The sequence below is a fragment of the Euprymna scolopes genome, chromosome 2 (assembly GCF_053919585.1).
Source record: "Euprymna scolopes isolate OS-2025 chromosome 2, ASM5391958v1, whole genome shotgun sequence".
In the NCBI taxonomy this organism is placed as follows: Eukaryota; Metazoa; Mollusca; class Cephalopoda; order Sepiida; family Sepiolidae; genus Euprymna; species Euprymna scolopes.
The window spans coordinates 200,152,505-200,174,740 of record NC_136483.1 but is presented as its reverse complement, the minus strand read 5'-3'; the positions used below and the strand labels follow the sequence as shown (position 1 = coordinate 200,174,740).

Below are 22,236 nucleotides of genomic sequence, written 5' to 3'. Positions count from 1 at the left end.
AAAAGTAAGTAACCCCCGACCCACCAAAAAAACAAAACAAAAAACAAAACATTCAACCTTATGCAATTTATGGTTCATATTTAGGATTGAACCTAATAAAAAAAAGTACAGAAAAATCGGTGCAAGTCTATTATTGGGCCGAAAATGAAGTCGGTTACATGGAAAATCTGCAAAAAAACAGTATAACGTACGTACTTGTCATTGCATGTACATGTCATATTCCAAAAATCACGTAAATCGATCAAGTAGTTTTTTTTTTATTTAAGAAAATCAAATATTAAAGCACAGTTAATCGAGAATAAGTCGAGCGCCATGTTGGATCGACACTATGTCAGCTAACGCCACCTAACAGCCAAATGCGATCCACGGATCAAAGAAGGGGGAGATAATCGCTTTTTTTTTTCATGTCCGCTTAAAGTCTATTTAAAAAAAAAACTGATTCGGACATGAAATCAGTATTTGAAATTATTAATTTGTTGACTCTTAGGAAAAGAAGTCGTTGTCTTATTTTATCAGTTTATATTTTTTTTTCATTCCAAATAAATAACTGATTCGGACATTTTATTCCAAATAAATAACTGAATCGGACATTCCTAAAAAGGAAAAGAAGTCGTTATTGTTACTTTATTAATTTGTATTTGTAATAGGAAAAAGTTTGTTTTCGGCATTTCAGGAAAAAAATAAAAAAAAATAAAAAAATATGTCAATTATCTCCCCCTTCTTTGATCCGTGGATCGCATTTGGCTGTTAGGTGGCGTTAGCTGACATAGTGTCGATCCAACATGGCGCTCGACTTATTCTCGATTAACTGTGCTTTAATATTTGATTTTCTTAAATAAAAAAAAAACTACTTGATCGATTTACGTGATTTTTGGAATATGACATGTACATGCAATGACAAGTACGTACGTTATACTGTTTTTTTGCAGATTTTCCACGTAACCGACTTCATTTTCGGCCCAATAATAGACTTGCACCGAAAAATCTTTCTGTCACGGAACGGAAAAAGTCATATTCCAAAAATCACACAAATTGATCGAATAGTTTTTATTTTTAATTAAGAAAATCAAAGCAGAAAATCAAAGCAAAAAGGGGCTGTATCTCGTCACCATCTTTTTAAAAAAAAGGGGGGGCAGATAAGTTTACAATAATTCAAACTTGCGAGATCAGCCTTGTAATGATTCTTATTTCACAGTAATCACTTTAAATCATTTAAAAATGAGATACTTATGCACTTATGTTACCGTGCTGAAATAATAAAGCAATTCTTAATATAGGGAGAAGAGGATGCTTTGTAGTTATTTTTCACCTAATAATTTAATAATAAAAAAAAATGGTATCGTGAAACTTGGATTTAAATTGAAAATTCTGTTTAATAAAATAACAGGAACATAAGTACATAAGCATCAAAAATGATTTTCTTTGTAAAAATAAAAGGTATTTGTGCATTACCGCACTGAAATGATAACATTATTTAGAAAGCCGTTCTTAACGTGGAGAGGAAAGGGTGTTTTTTGTAACTGTTCTGTACTTTCACTTGACAATTGATTTATTTAATAAACAAAAATGTCGTAAAAATTGAATTTTACTTGAAAATGTTATTTTTAAAAAATAGCGCGGTAGCACAGAAGGCACCAAATAAAACTACGTGATCAATTTACGTGATTTTTGGAATATGCCATTTCTGTTCTGTGCCGGGTACGTACACCATAAAGATTTTTCTGTATTGTATTTTTTTAATTTTACTTATTTATTTATTTATTTTTACGTTGAATTTTAAATAAGAATCCAATTTCCTTATTTACGGCTGAGATCGATATTTGTGGCTAAAAAAAGGGGGGGGGGGCACGGTCGCCAGCGATAAAACCTTAAAATAAAAGTCTGTAAGGTCAATGTCAAGATTCTTTCCAACTAAAAAAAAAAAACCTTTACAAATACGACTTTTGATGGTTTTATGGGAATGCTGAAAACGAATATAATATTTAAAAGTGGTGCAGAGAAATAGTTTTCACATGATGAAATTACTTTTTTTAAAAAGTGGGGATCACTTTTCTATATAAATTTAACGTAAAACAACCACCTAGTGATATATAGTGAAAAGTATCGCAAATAAAAACAAAACAAAACACACACACACACACACACACACACACACACACACACACACACACACACATGTTGTTTGTTTTTGTTTGAGATACTTTTGGAATGAATTCAATTATTTATACGCAAGTGCATTTTTACCAAAATGCGAGTTGGGAATAATTTTCCCTTTGATCAATTTGGTACCCCCGGAGCGGCATATGTATTGTAAAAATATAATTATCCACTGACACGTGTTTCGTCGTCTACGACTCATCAGAGTGGCTAGCTTCAGCCACTCTGATGAGTCGCAGCGACGAAATACGTGTCAGTGGGTAATTATATTTTAAAAACTAATATATATATATATATATATATATATATATATATATATATATATATATTATAATTTGGGGGAGGGAGATTAAAAGCTGTTTTAGTAAAGTTTTATTTACTTTCCACCTTAACAATCACCTTTAAAATGACGAGTAGGAAGGTTTTCGGATATGCTGATAACGAATATCGCATTTAAATTTGCCGCAAACAAGTAGTTTTGGGATATTGAATAATGTAATCCCTTATGTCATAAGGGTATTTCCACGTGTGCATATTTTTTACTTGTTTGCGGCAAATTAAAAAAAAAAAAATATCACAAGGTGGCCAGAAAGTGGGTGCTCATTTTACGTTAAATCTATATATCTATAAAAGTGAACGTGTATGTGTGTCTGTGTACATTTCCCTACGCAATAACTCTGTCAATTTTTAGTCTACAGACTCGCAATTTGATATACAGGGTACTGAGATTTGGGAAAATCGATGTGATCGGTTTTTGGCCAGAAATTTGGCGATTAAGGGGTCAAAGTTCAACGATTTGACCTTTGAGAACTCTACCAAACTCCTCCAACAATTTTGGGTCTAAACGCTTGAAATTTTAGATATAGGTTCCTTGGACATGGATCTAAGTTAATAACTTAATTTGAGCCCAAAACAATAAATTTTAAGGGGTCATAATAGGGATCAAAGTTAAAAAAAGAATTTACCTCTGCGGTCTCTTCCAAATTACTCAGACAATTTCTGGTCTAAATATTTGAAATTTTACATAAAGGGTATTCCAAGATAGGGCAAGCTTTTTCATCAGTTTGGGTCGAAAATTTTTAGTTACCAATATATAAATGTATATATGTATGTATGTCTGTTTGCCTGTCTACCTTAAACTTTCAATAGAGGCGACGAATTTTACCAAAGATCAGTATCGTTTTAAAGTTCGACCTTTCTTACGACAAATATCGAAAAACTTGCTAAAAACATTAATATCTTTCCCTTCAACTACACACTTTTCTACAGGGGGGGGGCACTTTTTTGCCGATATTTTTTAAAGTTATCTTCTCTTTTAGATTGTCTAGCCTTAATTAAAAAAAAATGTCGCTTCCGGTTTGGCGGTGGTCGTAACAGCATAAACGTTAGGTTTTACCCCGTTCTTTTCCTCCTTTGCGGTACGGGTTCGAGCCTGCCTTCCTACTACCACTTTTTTTTTTTTTATTTTGCTCAACATACGCATCCAAACACCCGGGCAACGCTGGGCTGAAATGCTAGTATATATCTATAAAAGTGAACGTGTCTGTCTGTCTGTCTGTCTGTGTACATTTCCCTACGCAATAACTCTGTCAATTTTAGTCTACAGACTCGAAATTTGATATACAGGATGCTGAGATTTGGAAAAATCTATGTGATCGGTTTTCGGCTAGAAATTTGTCTGTTAAGGGGTCAAAGTTCAATGATTTGACCTTTGAGAACTCTACCAAACTCCTCCAACAATTTTGGGTCTTGACACTTGAAATTTTAGATATAGGTTGCTTGGACATGGATCTAAGTTAATAACTTGGGGTTTGTATTACTGTACACATAGATTCGAAAAAGTTGTCAAAAAACAAATATATAACAAATAAATGTTATCAAAGGCAAGATAGATTACTTTTCTACCAAACTGGATATAATTTTCGTGTTTTTATTCAATTTAACATGTTTATTGAGCCCGAAAAGCATACAGTGTTTACCGATGTATTGGAAAATTCAAAATGGCGGCCGACTCTCTCTTTAACACGGTAAGTTCGGAAAAAGGTGTAATAAATAATAAACTAGACAAAATGCTGTTAGAAATTTGCTCAATATATGTTACCGTGACATAACTTGACATATATTCGGTGGTTTTTTAATAGCATTTTCTTTAGTTTATTATTTATAACACCTTTTCCCGAACTTACCGTGTTAAAGAGAGAGTCGGCCGCCATTTTGAATTTTCCAATACATCGGTAAACACTGTATGCTTTTTGAGCTGAATAAACATGTTAAATCGAATGAAAACACGAAAATTATATCCAGTTTGGTAGAAAAATAATTTATCTTGCCTTTGATAACATTTATTTGTTATATATTTGTTTTTTGACAACTTTTTCGAATCTATGTGTACAGTAATACAAACCCATAACTTGATTTGAGCCCAAAACAATAAATTTTGAGGGGTAGTAATAGGGGTCAAAAGCTAAAAAGATTGACCGTTTTTTTGTTGTTTTTTTTTTTTTTTTTTTGCTCAACATACACCTCCAAACACTCGGGCAACGAGAATGGACCTTTTGCAAAAGTTAATTTAAACTAAACAGAAATATTATTTATATCAAATGATAAAAGTTAGGCCCATTGAATTGCCAGATATTTTTACTCATAACCAAAGAACGTGTTATTTTTTCTTTTTATATACAATTAGACTTTGTATTAAATTTTTTGTTTGAATTGAATATTTTTGGAATTTTTTTTCCGCCGCTAAAACAGGACATTACTGTGATATTTATTTTCAGCATACTTAAAAACCTATAAAAGTTGTCATCGAGTTAGAAAGTAAAAATTTACCCTAAACGTTTTTTTTTTAGACGGGAATATTCACCGGTCACGTAAGAGAGTTGACCACAAAATGGGTGTTCAATTTAGTAGAACGTTATAATTGAAAACTGATCACCGACATAAAAGTCATAAAAATATTCTTAATCATTTTTTTTTTTTTTTTTTTTATCTAAAAGTGAAGTTTGTAATCGATGGGATTAACGTGAATAAAAAGTGTACATTGTGGAATTTAGAGGTCGGAGGAGAATATCTCCTAAACGTCCGCCCTGAAATAATGTTGGCAAATGTCTAGTTTAGCGGCGTAAATTATTTGACAGACAAAAAAATTATAAAAACAATTTATTTTTATATAGAACACATTATAGACCTAAAGGCTAAAATAAAACCAGAAAAAATTTCGTTTTTATTACTGTACTGACATGCAGAAGTTCAAGTGTAATGTGAACAGATATCTTGCTGCTCAACTCCCTACATAGTATCGCTGCAATTATGTCCCAGATAGTAGTCCCTACATCAAAGTGGCACCGTGCCTTGTTTGGGGTGAAAATGCAATGAAAAAAATAAAAAAAACGTTAGTTCATATGTTATGTTTGTAAACAGGCCAAATACAATTTTTAAGGTCAAACTGCTTTAAAAAATGCCAAATTCATGAAATTTGGGTTTATAAATGGCAACACTGGACAAAAATATGAGAGTGACCTCCTTTTGATGTAGCTTCGTTTACGAATATTATTGTAGTAATATATGATGATTTTTAATGGTGTGCGAAAGGAGTGCGTGTTAATTTCAACATGTAGCAGTTCTTCACCAAAGAAAGAAGTCAGTGAAACGTTACGCAAAAAAAAACAAAACATTTGAAATAAAAAAAACGGGGCAAAAAAAAAAAAGAACATCGTCTGCTAAGAATTTCTGAACTGTAAGAGTAAATTAAAGATTATCTCTTACAATGTGATTTTATTATTTGTATTGAACTATGTAGCACAATATTATTTTCTCAGTATTTCTTGATAATCACTAATTTATTTAATTTGGCTCAGTTTTATATTTCAAATACAAATGGACATTATTTTCATAGTAATGTTAATAAACTCATACTTGCTGCGTGTTACTGTTTTTTTTTTTTCTGTCTAAAAAAACAAATTTTTTGTATTATCCCCCAAAATATCAGCTTTATTAAAACATATCTGTTGATTAAATATATTTCTCATTCCGTGGAATTTCCACAGGTCCCGCTAACTTTTTAATATTGGGGTAAAACTGAAAAAACAGAAGGGCAGTATTTACATTTTTTTAATTGAAAAATTTCTCTAATAAAATTAGCAAATTCTTGTGTTTCTCGCCTCTACGTGACTTACATATTTTTTATATAACCAAATATTTATTGAAATAAAAATACAATAGCATAAAAAAAATCCACCAGAATGCATTTTTAGTTTATAAACAATTCAGTGATTTTTTAAAAATATTTTCTTTATAGTTAAAAAAATATGCACAAATAAAAAAATCGAAACAAAACCTGAAACTTTTTCACACACCCACGAAACTTGAATGCTTACTAGAGAGAACTTGAAGACCTACTAGTCATTGTCCGTAAGTGTTCAAGGTGTTTCTGTAAAAGGTATCTGTCATGTGCATACAAGTAAACCGTGATTAAATATTAAAAATAATAGTATTCGCAGCACAAAAAGATCTTTTTCGGTACAAGTAATCCTCACTGGCTTATATGAGGAATGATGTATCTTCTCCAGTTGAGCTTGCTTATAGTAACATTACTTAGCTGGATACTCCACCAGACTAGATTAATTCTTGTCCTAGAATCTGGTAAGATCAAGAGACCAGAATTAAGATATTTAACATATTCAAACATGGAGTACTGTTGCCAGGAGCTACTAAGCAGCTTATCCTGCCTTGACCGAGTTCAAAATAGACTTCGTAGCCTAGTGAGACAGGCCCTTTTATCTTCCCTGGCAACCTCTTTCCTACAGAAGAGGCGTTCTGAGCCTATCTCTGCTTTATTGTTATTTTCATGGCAAGTGCTCGTCTGAGCTCCAATCTATGGTCTTCATGGGGGTAGCATGCTCTTTTTCCATCAGCCATGACTCGATAGAGGTCCTACGTAATTCGTAATTGTATTTTTCGTTATAGTACTTGGAAAAATCAATTGTAAAAAGTGATCTTCTCCTGAAGTCTGATGGTTCAATCTTCAGTGTGGGCGACCCAAAAATACAATCGCGAATTACTTAGGACTTCTATCCAGTCATGGCTGAGAGAACAAGAGCATGCTACTCCCCATGAAGTAAATAAAGGGTTCTGCTCGAAATTTCGTCCAAATTCCTGAGTTTGACAGAAGCATTCCTGACTTCGACAACACTTACTAAGGCCAACAGCCACTCGAGGATGAGAATTAATTAGAGCTTCAGTTGAATGATGGAACAGTTAAATATGAAAGGGTTGTGAACTATGATTAATTCACAGGATGACATGATATTTATTAACATTGAACTTGAAAACGACAGTGTTGTAGATTGTAAGGAAACATTCCTGTGGTAATGTGTTCAACTTATATTAATGTGGCGTTGTTTAGATGCATTTAGATCTATTGTGGCACTACATGGAATCTTGCTGACACAGATCATGATGTTTGGAGGGGGATTGAAATCTTATTTTTGCATGCCCTTTTTTTTTAAGCCTCACCCTTGCTTAGTGTCATTGCTACACCACCTCTCCACACCCGGGCAACGCCGGGTACCCCCCACTAGTCTATTATATAAAAGCGAAAATGTGTGTTTGTGTGTGTTTGTATGTCTCACAAAACTTCTGACAGACGCGTCGAAACATGGCAAAATCGGTATCGTTTTAAAGCTCAATGTCTTAGACGCCAAATATCGAAAAATTGTCCCAAAACATTAATTCCTTCACCCTAAACTGGGCCGTTTTTTTACAAGGACGGGTCGATTTTTGCGTCAATATTTTCGCAAGTCATCGTCCCTGTTGGCTTGACTACCCTTAATTTGAATGCTCGCGACTTCCGGTTTTGCCATGGACGCATTAGCTAAAACGTTTTTTTGTTTTTCACCTTCTTTTCCTTCATTGTATTACGGGTTCAAGCCTGCCTGCCTACGACCACGTTTTTTTTTTTTAACCTCTCTCTCCACCTGGGCTGCCTACTGTTGTTTTCATTACCCCCCCCCCTCCCACTACTACCACTTTTTGTGGGGGGGGGTCCTTACTACACCGCCTCCACACACCTGGGCAACGCTGGGTACCCCGCTTGTCTATTACATAAAATGTAATAATATTGGGATTGGCAGCGGCTAAGAGTTTAATGACATGGGCTGAAAACCTCAATGTTCCAAGTTTGAATCTAGTTCGTTCCACAGAAGCATTTTCATCAAAATCTTGACCTTGTGTCTCACCTCGTAAAGAAGTAAATAACAGTCAAATAGTATATTATATATTGTTTTTGTATGTAAAAAAAAAAAATAAGGTGAATATAATTAGGAAATCACTGGAGTCTTTGACTTTTACTGCAGCGTCATGTGATGTCGCATTTCTTCTGTAGGTGGTGCGTAATGAAGTTTAACTTTTTCTTCCAAATTTCATCATTTTTTGATTTTTCAAATATGGCTGCATGTAGAAACAAATTGGCGATATTGTTTTTACTTTAACCAAAATAATTACTTTGGATTATTTGTATTGTTTGGACTATTGTTTTCATTTTGAGTGTTATTTTCAGAATATATATATATATATATATATATATATATATATATATATATATATATATATATATATATATATATATACTAGCAGGTCCCCTGGCATTGCCTAATCATAAGATACGCTTAAATATGATATTTTAATCCATGCAGATCATGTATTTATTATCATTGAGCCAATTTTTTTTATCACTTATTATATTGTACCTAATATATTGTAGTGATATCACATATGACTTGGGTGCCATCAGCTAGAATCGAAACCGAAACTTACAACTCTCCCACCTCATTCCTTAGCCTCTGAGTCATGCTTATATGCATATAAACATTTAAAAAATAACGTTGTTTAACCTATGAATGTAGGTTTTAGACATGTTTAGTCAACTGCATTCTATTTTGACCCCTTGCCAGCTAAAAACTAAATCGAAAGTTGTCTCTGAGATGGGTATATTTGCTGATGACACCATGCTCTATAACAGGCATGAGGGGAAAACAAATGAAAACATCAAAATTAATAAGTAATTAATTAACGTTCGATTTTTAAAGGAATATGCAAATTAGTTAACCTTCATGTAGTTGTTTACATATCCATGATTGAGTATATTAGAAGGTTCGTTTTAATAATTTTTAAATAAAAAAGTAGGAATGTATGGAGTACTGTTGTCACATCTGGGCTGGTGCATCTGCTGCTTGTCTCTCACTCCTGGACAGGGTTCAAAAGAGAGTCGCCAACCTGATAGGTCCTGAACTGTCATCTAGGCTTCAGCCTCTGTCCCATCGACGAGATGTTGCATCCCTCTGCCTGTTCTACAAATACTTTAATGGTGAATGCTCTGACGAACTGCAAACACTTGTACCTCCTCGACGTAACTACCCCCGACAAACGCGACAAGCTACTAAGTCTCATCCCTTTACAGTAGAGATCCCTAGTTGCAAGAAAGTCTTTTACTCCAATAATTTTTTCCCCAGAACTGCAGGTCTTTGGAACTCCCTTCCGGGATTCTGCTTTCCCAACTGTACTGATATGCAGAAGTTCAAGTGTAATGTGAGCAAATTAGTTAACCTTGATGTAGTTGTTTACATATCCATGATTGAGTATATTAGAAGGTTCGTTTTAATAATTTTTAAATAAAAAAGTAGGCTTTTAATATTAATGTCAGAGCAAGAAACAACTCATAAGATTATTTTTTAAATGATACTTTTCTGGAGGTTGAAGGTTGAATCCCTGGGGCGAGTGAGACTAAGAATACAGTTGCAAATTACTTGCGACTTCTCTTCAATCATGGCTGACGGAACAAGAGACTACTATCCCTGTCGATGAAATAGAGGGATTTATTCGAAATTCTGTGCAGATTCTGGAGTTCAACAAAAACATAAGATGACAATATCCAAAATATTCTCATCTTAAAAATTTATAAATATGATTCTGTTTTTGGCGCAACATTGTCTTTGAAAATATATATAACTTGTATTATTATGCTTTTTTTTTTTTTTTTTTTAAATCACACGGCAACTCTACCTGCTCTACTTTTAACAAAACCCAAAATAAGTAGAAAAAATGTTATATTTAATGGGCATAAATTATGCTACGCGTCCATTGTTTCGTATTTACAATAGACTATTTATCAGATACTTTTTCGGTTCCCTTTTTTTTTTTTTAAAAACATAAACAACATTGTAATGCTATCATAATTACATGTGTGTTCGATCATTTATTTCAGCAAATAATAAAAATGTACTTTACAGTGTTTTGGTTTTATTATTCAGCAGACAATAACATGACTCAGCTCTGTGTCATTTTGTGAAAAAAAAAAAAAAAAAAAAATCAAAAGTCCAACTCTCGAATTGCAAAAACAATTCTCCAAAACACCAGAGTCTCGTCGATGGAATAACAAATGCTGTCCAATTCTTGAATTATATTAATAACTCTCCAAGACACTTGAATCTCATCAAGGAAATAATCTAACACAGACAATGACAATGCAATCATTTCTTTGTTTTTTTTCTTGTTGAACCCTCCTCAAGGTCTCAACTCGTTATGTCAACTTTAAGCTGCACCGAAAGGAAAGTTACAAATTTCTATCTGAACGAGAATTCAATCGCATAATAGAATGCTTATTTGCATAAGTGAACTCTGGTCATCACACACACACACACACACGATTTTATCTTGTAAGCAGAAAACTCAGGGTTTAATCCCCAATGGATAACCCGACTGCACAAACCTCACTTTTTTTTCTTCTGGATCCACATGATGGCTGATACATGCACACTACCAGGAAATCCAATTGATTGTCTGAGAACACCCACGACTTCAACTGTGCCAACATCTGCCCTTCCAATTTGCCTGGTTGCAATCCCATAGATTATTGTGTGTGGTGCATAGTTTAGAATTGTACTGCCTGTGACTCGAAGGAATAACTGATTGCCAGGATGAAATGGGTGTTCAGATGTCTTGAAAGACGCTGTGAAGACTGCATGCTTTAGGTTCAGGTTCAACCATGATGGAGGCTCATGGAAACCTTTTCAGTTGAGCTGCATTCGACAAGTTGTGTTTTGAGAAAACCAATTATTAACCAAAATATGACGATTTTTTTCTTTCCTTTCAAGAGAATGATAAATTTGACTTGAACACCTGGTATATATATATATATATATATATATATATATATATATATATATATATTTACATGGTAGTCACCACTTATCAAGACCCGGAGGCCACTCGGGGCTAAGAGTTATTGCATGTACAGCAATCAATGGGATAATATCGTAGTAATCGTTAGTAATGGAGATTTGATAAAGTGTCTTACTTAAGGGGGCGGTTTATCAGGAATTTGTTTATGTTGGACTTGAAGACGTCCAAGTTGTAGTCAAGTGGGAAACAGGCAAATGGAAGAGAGTTCCACAGGCATGCACTTCTAAGAAAGCTCCAATCTCTGGTCCCCCCTTGCCAATCTTTTATGAAAAACACCCATCTAGCTGAAACCACTGTCAGTAATTTTTCCCACTCTTTATCTATACCTAAATCAAAACATAGAACTGCACGCCTGTGGAACTCTGTTCCGTCTGCCTGCTTCCCTCCGGACTACAACTTGGATGTCTTCAAGTCTAATGTTAACAAATTCCTAATGAACCGCCCCCTTAAGTAAACACTCCATCAAATCTCCACACTAACGTAATGTACTTGCAATAACCCTTATCCCTGAGTGGCTTCCGGGCCTTGATAAGTGGTGATCACTGTGTAAAAAAAAAAAAAAAAAAAAAAAAAAAAGCTTTGTTCATGGAAACTATGTTTTGATTTAGGTATAGATAAAGAGTGGGGAAAATTACTGACAGTGGTTTCAGCTAGATGGGTGTTTTTCATAAAAGATTGGCAAGGGGGGACCAGAGATTGGAGCTCAGACGAGCACTTGCCATGGAAATAACAATAAAAGAAAGACAGGCTTGCAACGTCTCTTCTGTTTTTAGCAGCTCCTGCCCAGATGTGGCAGCAGTACTCTATCCTTGGACGTACTCGGCTTTTAATTGACAAAGAACACAACTTTCTTCCTCTTGTTTCATATCACTAATAACTCCATTTTCTACGTGGCTGTAGGAATTTTATAGTCATAGTGGATGGTGGGTGACTTAATCTCAACTGTTTTTCCTGGTAAACATTTGTCAGGACTTGCTGCGAGGAAGGTTGGCTCCCTCTACCGTGCTAGAAAACTACTTACACCTGACAGTATCCTGTACCTCTATAAGGCCACCATTCGCCCATGTATGGAGTACTGTTGTCACATCTGGGCTGGTGCATCTGCTGCTTGTCTCTCGCTCCTGGACAGCGTTCAAAAGAGAGTTGCCAACCTGATAGGTCCTGAACTGTCATCTAAGCTTCAGCCTCTGTCCCATCGACGAGATGTTGCATCCCTCTGCCTGTTCTACAAATACTTTAATGGTGAATGCTCTGACAAACTGCAAACACTTGTACCTCCTCGACGTAACTACCCCCGACAAACGCGACAAGCTACTAAGTCTCATCCCTTTACAGTAGAGATCCCTAGGTGCAAGAAAGCCTTTTACTCCAATAGTTTCTTTCCCAGAACTGCAAGTCTTTGGAATTCCCTTTTGGGATTCTGCTTTCTCAACTGTACTGATATGCAGAAGTTCAAGTGTAATGTGAACAAACATCTTTCTACTCATCTCCCTTCATAATGACCCTGCTAATTAAGTCCTTGATAGTAGCCCCCTGCTTCAAAGTGGCACTGTGCTTTGTTTGGGGTGAAAATTGAATAAAAAAAAATTAAAAAAAAAAATTATAGAAATCAATATGTTAACAGAAAAAGAAAATTCAAATTAGTCTCAAAAGCGTTTTAAATTTTTACAAGGAATTTTACAACACTATTCAAATTTACCTCTGGTGTCGGTAGAATCCAACTTTCGATAACCAGAGATGTGACTGAAAAAAAAAGACCTATACAAAGATTGTCAGATTTTCTGGTTGCAGCATATTGTTAGAAAGGAAATGTAATCAATTTAATTCCTTCCAGAAATTATTTTGTCTGGATCAGAATTATTTTATAATTGTTGCCATCTTAAAAAAAGAGATGCAACTCTGTATTCGCCTGTACAGAGTTACATCCCTTTCGAGCAAAAACATATAAAAACAAAAAAAAACATATAAAAAAACATATAAAAACAAAAAAACATATAAAAACAAAAAAACATGTAAAACAAAAAACATATAAAAACAAAAAAACATATAAAAACAAAAAAACATATAAAAACAAAACATATAAAAACAAAAAAACATATAAAAACAAAAAACATATAAAACAAAAAACATATAAAAACAAAAAAAACATATAAAAACAAAAAAACATATTAAAAACAAAAAAACATAAAACAAAAAAAACATAAAAACAAAAAAAACATATAAAAGCAAAAAACATATAAAAACAAAAAAACATAAAAACAAAAAACATAAAAACAAAAAAACATATAAAAACAAAAAACATATAAAACAAAAAACATATAAAAACAAAAAAACATATAAAAACAAAAACATATAAAAACAAAAAAAACATAAAACAAAAAAAACATATAAAAACAAAAAAAACATAAAAACAAAAAAACATATAAAAACAAAAACATATAAAAACAAAAAACATATAAAAACAAAAAAAAACAGCATAGTTTAAAAAATAGAAAGCTAAATTGCAAGTAAATATACCGTCATACACATGTTACGTACAGCTAATCTTTCTATATATAAAGTTAGATTTATGTACATCTTTATATATCTGTACATACAGGATTCACTGCTAAACTAATTCATCATAATGAATTTCAAAACATAGCTGCGAGGCATAAGGTTGAATAATGTGGGCTACATTTAGTTTGATTTAGTTTTATGCAAATGAGGAAAAGAGAGGGTGGAAGCCGTTTGTGATAATTCAGATAAAGCCGATATTTGTGAAATTTTACTAAATAAGAATTAGACATTAATTTAAAAATATTTCCCAAATTTCAGTTTAGATAATTTTACAGTTTTTTTTTTTTTTGGGGGGGGGGATAATATAGACACAATATCTCATTTGAAGATTCAAATATTTCAGATTTACATTAAATTTAATTCATAGTCATTAGACACCAATGAAGCAAGATTTCTTGAATTTCAATTTCTTCTTATGACCTTGTGGAACACTGTTCCACTGGCCTACTTCCCAGTTGAATACAACATGGTAGCCTTCAAATCCAATGTAAAAAAATTCTTGTTGAGCCGTCCCCATAAATAATCAAATTCTACACAATCTACACCATTAACGATTACTACACTACCGCCTTACATTCAGTAAACCTTATCCTCGAGTGGCCTTCGGGCCTTGATAAGTGGTGACTCCCAAGTAAAACATACCCAAAAGCTTAAGCCTTAAATTTTAGACATTTGTAAAAAATCAAAATCATGGAATAAATTTTGATTTAAATTGGAATAAAAATTCTAGACATAAGGTTTAGTATCATTATATTTTGATTTTAATGTTCGTAATCTGAACATAAAAGTGTGGCAAAATTATTCTGATTGGGAAACTAAATAGTTTCTAATTTTTTTTATGTAACTGTGCTCGACATAGGCGACTGCCTCAATCTAAGAACAGAAATAGCGCTAAGAACAAATCAAGGTTTCCTTGTTCATGTTCGACATTATCTCAACGATGGTGGCCTTTTATGAACGTTTGGTATTTGAGGAATATTGATTAGATGTTGTCGACACCATGAGTTGATAACCACTCATGCTGCTCAGCTGATTTAAATCTGGTGTGTTTAGAAGTCACCATAAAGAACTTGCTGCCACCCCCTCCGGTTTTTCTTTACTATAGTGTCTCCGTGTTAAGTAACACGAAGACCCACCGAGATTTAATGAAATAAAACCTTTGTCCTTTTATGTTCAGTCCATATTCCTCCCCTCTTCTCCCTAAAGCCCAACTTTTGCAAACATTACACTGTGCCAACGCGGTAATGTGAGAGCTATCTGGCTAATAAGGCTTAAGGGAAATATTACACTAGGATCCGTCATCCTCTGGTTGTGTCTACCTTTACATCTGTGGTGAGCAACAACGTGTCAACTGCAAAACAGTACATTTTTTTTTACTTGGAAATCACCATTTATCAAGGCCCAAAGGCCACTCGAGAATAAGGATTAATGAATGTAAGGTGATACTGTAGTAATCGTTAATGGTGTAAATTGGGTAGAATTTGATTATTTATGGCGACGGCTCAACAAGAACTTGTTTACATTGGACTTGAAGGCTACCATGTTGCATTCAATTGGGAACCAGAACAGTGTTCCACAGGCGACCAGTCCTAGAAAAGAAGCTTTGTTTGTGGAATCTGTGTTTAAATTCAGACACAGATAAAGAGTGCGGGAAATCGTTTATAGTGGTTGTAGCTAGTCGAGTGTTATTTTTTTGTTTTTGATATTAAGAATTTAGGATTTAACATTTGAAAGACCAGACAAAATTTATTTTAATGAACATTTCTATTTATTATATATATTATTATTATTATTATTATTAATATTGAGTGCTTTTCTAAAAGTAGATTTCCTATTATTAATGATGCATACATTTGATCAACTTAACACTGTTGTCAGCCATTTAGACATCATTCAGCCTTAATTTCCAACCTGTCAGGGAAATTTTATGAGGAGCTGAATCAAATATGACCTTAACCTTTGACCTCGACTTTAACAATGGTGTGCACCATCCCTAGGTAGGAGACCTTCATGTCAGGTTTGGTCATGAGCGGTTCAGTGGTAGGGACTGTTGGAGAGTATATATACATTGGCTATGAACTTGGCCTTTGACCTTAACTTTGAAAAATTGTGTGCACCATCCCAAGTTTTGTCATGATTGGTCCAGTGGTGTGGGCTGTAGGAGAACTGTACACGCAGACATGCTAATACTTATATAGCTATGAAAAATGTATATATCATTATTTTTTTTGGAGGGGGGGTACAAAACTTTATTATATGCAAAAGGGAAGACTGAGTTTTTTTGTATCCATGATAAAAAGAAGGATGGAGGGAAAATATTTAATGAAAAAAAAAAAAACTAGATAATGGGGTAGAGTTGGCTGACCAGGTTTCGCCCTCACTTTTCAAAAGCCAAATTGAGGGTTTTTAAATTCATTTTATTATTATAGGGAAACGAATTTAAATGTGGGGAGCGACTAAAATAAAATCAAATTATCGGGGGGAAGAAAAAAAAAATGGTGGAACGACTAAAATTAATCTATCATTATAATAATTGTACAATGGGGAAAAAACGCCTTAGAGACAAATCATGTCCAAACCCAAAAAACAATCCTTCTGCTTCCAGAGAGAAGGTCTCTTTAACCGGAGTGAATAGTCTCCAAGACCTTCAAATGAAATAACGAGTGAGCGTGACTCAGGATAGAGAATGAGTCACTGCTGAAATTCATTGCACATCGCAGGTTTTAAAGCAAATGGTCCGTTATAGCGGAACCATATATATTGCTCAAAATGTCTGTTGGTTGGTAGATTCGATTCCGGATTTTACTAGGTACATGTTGTTGGACGCGACCATCTAACCTGAGAGTTATTCTGCCACGTAGTTGGCACTGCAACTACATTTAAATTGATGAATAACATTATTCATATGGGGGGGGACAGAACATCCTTTCGATAGGATGGCAATAATGGTTTTGTTGCAAACACCACACGTACATTGGAGGCAAAATAGCAATGTTCTACAGCTGAGCTAATCTGTTTGGCGAATTTTTCACTTATTATCACTAACCAAGGTAAACTAAAATTGGACATTTAACCGCCATCTTAGATTTTATTTGAGAAAAATTATTTATTTTCCTTTTTATGACGAGTTGATCACATCAAGAGGGGACCCATTATTGGACAAAGTATTAGTAATTATTTTGAGTTTTTCATCCAATTTACATTGGGAACGAATCATGAGGGCACGATGTGTTAAGGTCCAAATCAAATTATATTTTCGTTTGTTATGGCGAATGAATCCCACCTTGTATACAGCTCAGTAAACGTTGATTTATGGTAAATTCATTTCAGATAATTTAATGATGTTTTCGTTATCAATACATCAAGGAAAGCTACATTATAATTTCTTTCACCCTCATAAGTATACTTTAATACGGGATGCATTTTGTTGAGTAAAATGAAGAATATTTTTGCCTCTGTTTGATTATTGAATAGGCAAAATGTATCATCTACATATCGAAAGTAGACTAACAGGTTTATGGGTTCAAATAACAATTGTTTTTTATAGAAACCCACAAATATATTTGCCATTATTCGTCCAAGGACCGAGCTCATTGCCACGCCATCTATTTGCCGATACATTATATCGTTGTTACTGAATTCAACTGATGTTGTGGTAAATTTCATTAATTCAATAAATATATTTTCAGGAATGAAATATATTTGTGGGTTTCTATTAAAAACAATTGTTATCTGGACCCATAAAACCGCTAGTCTACTTTCGATATGTAGATGACACATTTTGTCTATTCAATAATCAGAGGCAAAAAAATTCTTGAGAAGCATTTAGCTTTGAAATGCCATGGCCTAAAGAGTTTTTTCCCCCACCTTATCTTTATTGATATGATAATGTGATAAAGTTTGTAATATAACTTTAATTATTATTTATTATTTCCCTTTTCTTCTGATATAAATTAAATGCTGCTGATTATCTTGAGCTGACTGAAGCTGTTCTTGAGCTTTGCATTGGAAAACATAAGCAGTGGAAGGTTGTAACTAGGTCTGCGCGTTCTCTCAAAGATCAGGACATCCATTAAAGTCTGGAGAATCATCTCTGCGGCCAGGAAACGGTCAACAGCTGGACTTCTTTATTCAAAGCACGTAGACACGTGTGCATATGTCAACTGGTTTTTACATAAACAATGTGAAAAGGATATAAAATCAATTTAAATGGTCGCGTTTTATCTCAAAAGCAATAGAATCATAAGACAACTTCACGTGTCAGCGTTTTTCGATGATTTGTATTGATTTTGTTAAAATTATTTGGATTATTTGGACTGATGCTCTCATCTTGAGTTTTATTCACACAACATTTGATATATTCTCACACCTTCTTCAGGTGTCTCTTGTTGAACTCTGGAATCTGCACAGGAATTTGAACAGAAACCATTGTTTAACGTAGCACTTCATCTAATACACCATGGGTGCAGAAAGATTTCAGAGTTTGTTAAGATATATATGAAGAAGGTCGAAAGTTGCATCTGCCAAAACGTTGTGAAAATAACACTCAACATGAGAACAGTAGTTTGAATAATATGAATTATTTGTCCTCATCTCAAAAATTTCGAAACATTTTTGTATTTCAATATTGTCTCAAGTGATTTGTAACCTTTTTTTCTCTTCAAATTAAATTTAAAAACCCATTAAAAATGAATGGAATTAATTAATTGCTCAATTTTACTTGGTATTTTACATGGCGTAACGGATAAAGTACTAAGTATTCAGTTCTAAACGATACTCTTCTGGAGGTTAAAGATTCAGTCATCAGTGCAGGCGATACTAAGAATACAATTGTGAATTAAAACATCATGGCTGATAGAATGAGAGAACACTATGTCAATAAATCAAATAAAAAGTTCCGTTCGGAATTGTGTGTAGATTTCTGAGTTTGACTTCTCTCGTGTGCAGTCCACAAGGAAACAGACGAGTGTCGTGCTATGCACCACCCATAGGGGATTAAACTCAGCGCATTCTGCTTACGAGATAGAATCTTATTATTTTTGTATGACAAAAGTTCACACATGCCAACGAACATTATTTTTTCTGTGCAAATTTTTGTTGAGATTAAAATCACACCTCAATTGAAATGAATGACTCTTGGCTTGGGCAAGCTCCATTTCTTGACAAGCTTCTCGGACTGACCTTTACTTCTGATCTGAAACGAAACACATACATCAAATCTGTTGCCAATATCGCTGGCAAAATAGTTGGATCATTCTACTGCTCCAGCAGGTATCTCACTGCCGATGCAATCCTCTATCTGTATAAGAGCCAGGTGCGCCTTACAATAGAGTACTGTTGCCGCATCTGGGCAGGAGCTGCTTCTTCCCCACAGTAGAGACGTGGTGAGCCTCTCTCTGCTCTATCATTGTTTTCATGGCAAATGCTTGACTGAACTCCAATCTATGGCCTTCCCTTGCCAAATTTTCACAAAAATAACTACTACTATAAATGATTTCCCCCACTCTCTATCTGTACTAAAATCTAAATGCAGATTCCATGATCAAATCTTCTTTCCCCGAATTGTTTAACACTGTTTTGCTATCCTGCTTCCCGGTTGAATACAACATGGTAGCCTTAAAATCCAATGTAAACAAATTCTTGTTGAGCTGTCTCCATAAATAATCAGATTCTACACAATTTACACCATTAACGATTACTAAACTACCACTTTACATTCATTAACCCTTATCCTCGAGTGGCCTTTGGGATTTGATAAGTGGTGACTCCCAAGTGAAAAAAAAAAAAAAAAAAAAAAAGAGAGAGAGAAATATTTCTCTCTGGGAGAATAAAAAGTTGTTGCCACGTGGAGTGTTCAGTAAGAGAAGATTGATTTGGTGTCATTTGTTTCATGTCATCCGAATAATGAAATTCAGAGTTTGGAGAATGGATTATTTTTTTCAACTTTTTAAACTATGTTTCTATTTGAAAAGTAAGAATAAGTTTGTCTTTCATCAACCGTAAATAAATCCGTTAACTGTACTTTTATAATCATCAACCGTAAATAAATCCGTTAACTTTTAGCTTTTCATTCTAATGATGGATATGCTTAGAATATATGTTTAATACATAAGCTATGAAATAAGATAACACATATTCTAACATTTAGCAAAATATACGTTACTAAATTATGCGTTTCATCTAATAAATGATACTTGATTCGAACTAGCTTATATTTTAATTTTTATTTCTATGTTAACGGCACAAATATATTTTATTTCGCTTCGCTTTTTTTTTCTGAAAATACTTATTCCGCCTTAAAAACTTGTCAAAATGGATACATTTGCTTTTATTCACTGAAATAGACTATGCTTGTCCTGTTGGGGAGATAGCAGCGCATGTCAAAAAACTAAATTGCATAAAACACCTGCTGCTTTATCACTAGCAGCTGACATTGACCAACTTGTACAGCCTTCATAACCCTCACTGGCATTGCCTCTTCAAATGTGAGATGCAAAGTTGCCAGCCGGGTAGAGAACCCCCTAACAACATCTCAGGAAGAAACCAGGATACAGCTATGGACCAGGTGACTAAAGAATGCCCCCATCCCTTACTGACATAGCAATCTCTCTTTTTGATGCTCTCTCTCCCAATTCAGAAGCACCCCGGTTCCAGTGGAAAACATTCACCTGCCTGATGCGATCAACAGTTGCTATGACCCAACCATCTGCAAATGTGGAAAGGAGGACCATACGATCCAACACATTCTTGTCAGCACTCTTACAGAATGCAACAATAATGCAAAAGGTTGCATAAAAAAATTGGGAAACGTCAGTGCATGTTATTAAGAACAATAAATTTTAATTAAATCTAATTTCTTTGCAAATGCAACTTCTGCTTGGAATATATTTTACAATAAAACAAACTATTCTTTTCAGAATTATTACAGACCAAATTGACTTTTTCCCTCCACAGGTCTCTATCTTCCATGGCCTCTATCTTCCATGGCCTTAGGAAAATCATCAAGTTCTAAGCCAGTGTTTTCTGTCAATAATTTTGTGTACATCTTGACAGGTCTTCCTACTTTAGCAGTTCCGTGTTTAGTTATCCAACAGTACCACATCATTGATGACCTCATTTCTTCTTTAGCAATGCCCGGCATATCGTGTTCTTTTTTCTCTTATTACTGAAGAGATCCTGGGCAACTAACCATACAGACGGCTAATGGTCGCGTGTATTTTCCAGTTAAAGTTTAACACTGCCCAAGCATTCTAATGTAAGCTAACTTTCAAGGTTTTTCCTGTTTTTACTTAGAGCCCATGCTGGTGAACCATTAAAAAAGCACCGTCTCCACTATGACTCTAAAAAAAATTTTTTCTTTATCTGTTCTGAGAAGACTGACTTTCAACTGATTAAGTGCACTCCAAGCCTTGGCTATTCTGATGTGGACATCTTTTTCAGTGGATGCGATGTGACTGCCAAGATATTTGAAGTCTACTTGTTTGAGTGGCGTTCTGTCTAATGTTTCAATTGGGCCAGTTGGGCCAGTTTGATGGAAGGACATATAATCTGTTTTCGTTGCGTTTGTATGCAGTCCAATCATGACAGCGGACTCTTCCTGAATATGTAAACTTCTGTCGCATGAAACTTCAGCCAGTTCTTCCAGTTCATTTCCCGTAAGCATGCTACCAGCTATTTAAACATTAAATGGATTTCTGAATGGATTCAGTCAAAATTTTCAATATTATCTGGAATATCTTTCGAGAAATATTTGTCAAAATGTTTGCTAGTGATATCAAATGTTGTTTAACATTTACAATTATCAAATCAACATTAACTGAATCATTGTTGCTGAGATATTCGTCCAGTGTAGGGAACATATCTAAAGTTTTCTTACTAACTTTTGTAGTCCATATATTCAGTTTTTTCTTGGAGGCTTGTATTGTGTCATGACTAAATAAAATATTTGAATTTCTTCCTTGTACAGATAAATTCAATTCATTAAGTTTGTTGAATATATCTGCTAGATAAGCAACTTTGCAAAGCCAAATTTTATTCAATTCTTCTCTAAGTTCAAATAAACGCTGAATTACTTTACCTCGTGATAGCCATCTTACCTCTGAATGAAACAACAGACTTGAATGTTCAGCCCCCATCTCACTACAGAGTATTGTAAAGAAGTGGTCTGATTTTAATGAAATTTATCACTTTAATACAAGATGACAAGACTTCGGACAAAGAAGTATCCATTTTTTTTTTTTTTTGGCAACCAGAGCTTCTCGATGAATCATGCAATGTGTTGCA

The 22,236-nt window shown here is 34.1% G+C and overlaps 1 protein-coding gene across 1 annotated transcript in view; it reads left to right on the top strand.

The window, feature by feature from the left end:
• The window catches only part of LOC145301668 (transmembrane protein 267-like), a 46,231-nt gene that overhangs the window by 586 nt on the left and 23,409 nt on the right, over positions 1-22,236 (top strand). Inside the window, exon 1 of the mRNA XM_080144590.1 lies at positions 1-4. This exon is cut by the window's left edge and continues 586 nt beyond it. Within this exon, the coding sequence (XP_080000716.1) occupies positions 1-4 (4 nt within the window). The remainder of the gene's footprint in view (positions 5-22,236) is intronic.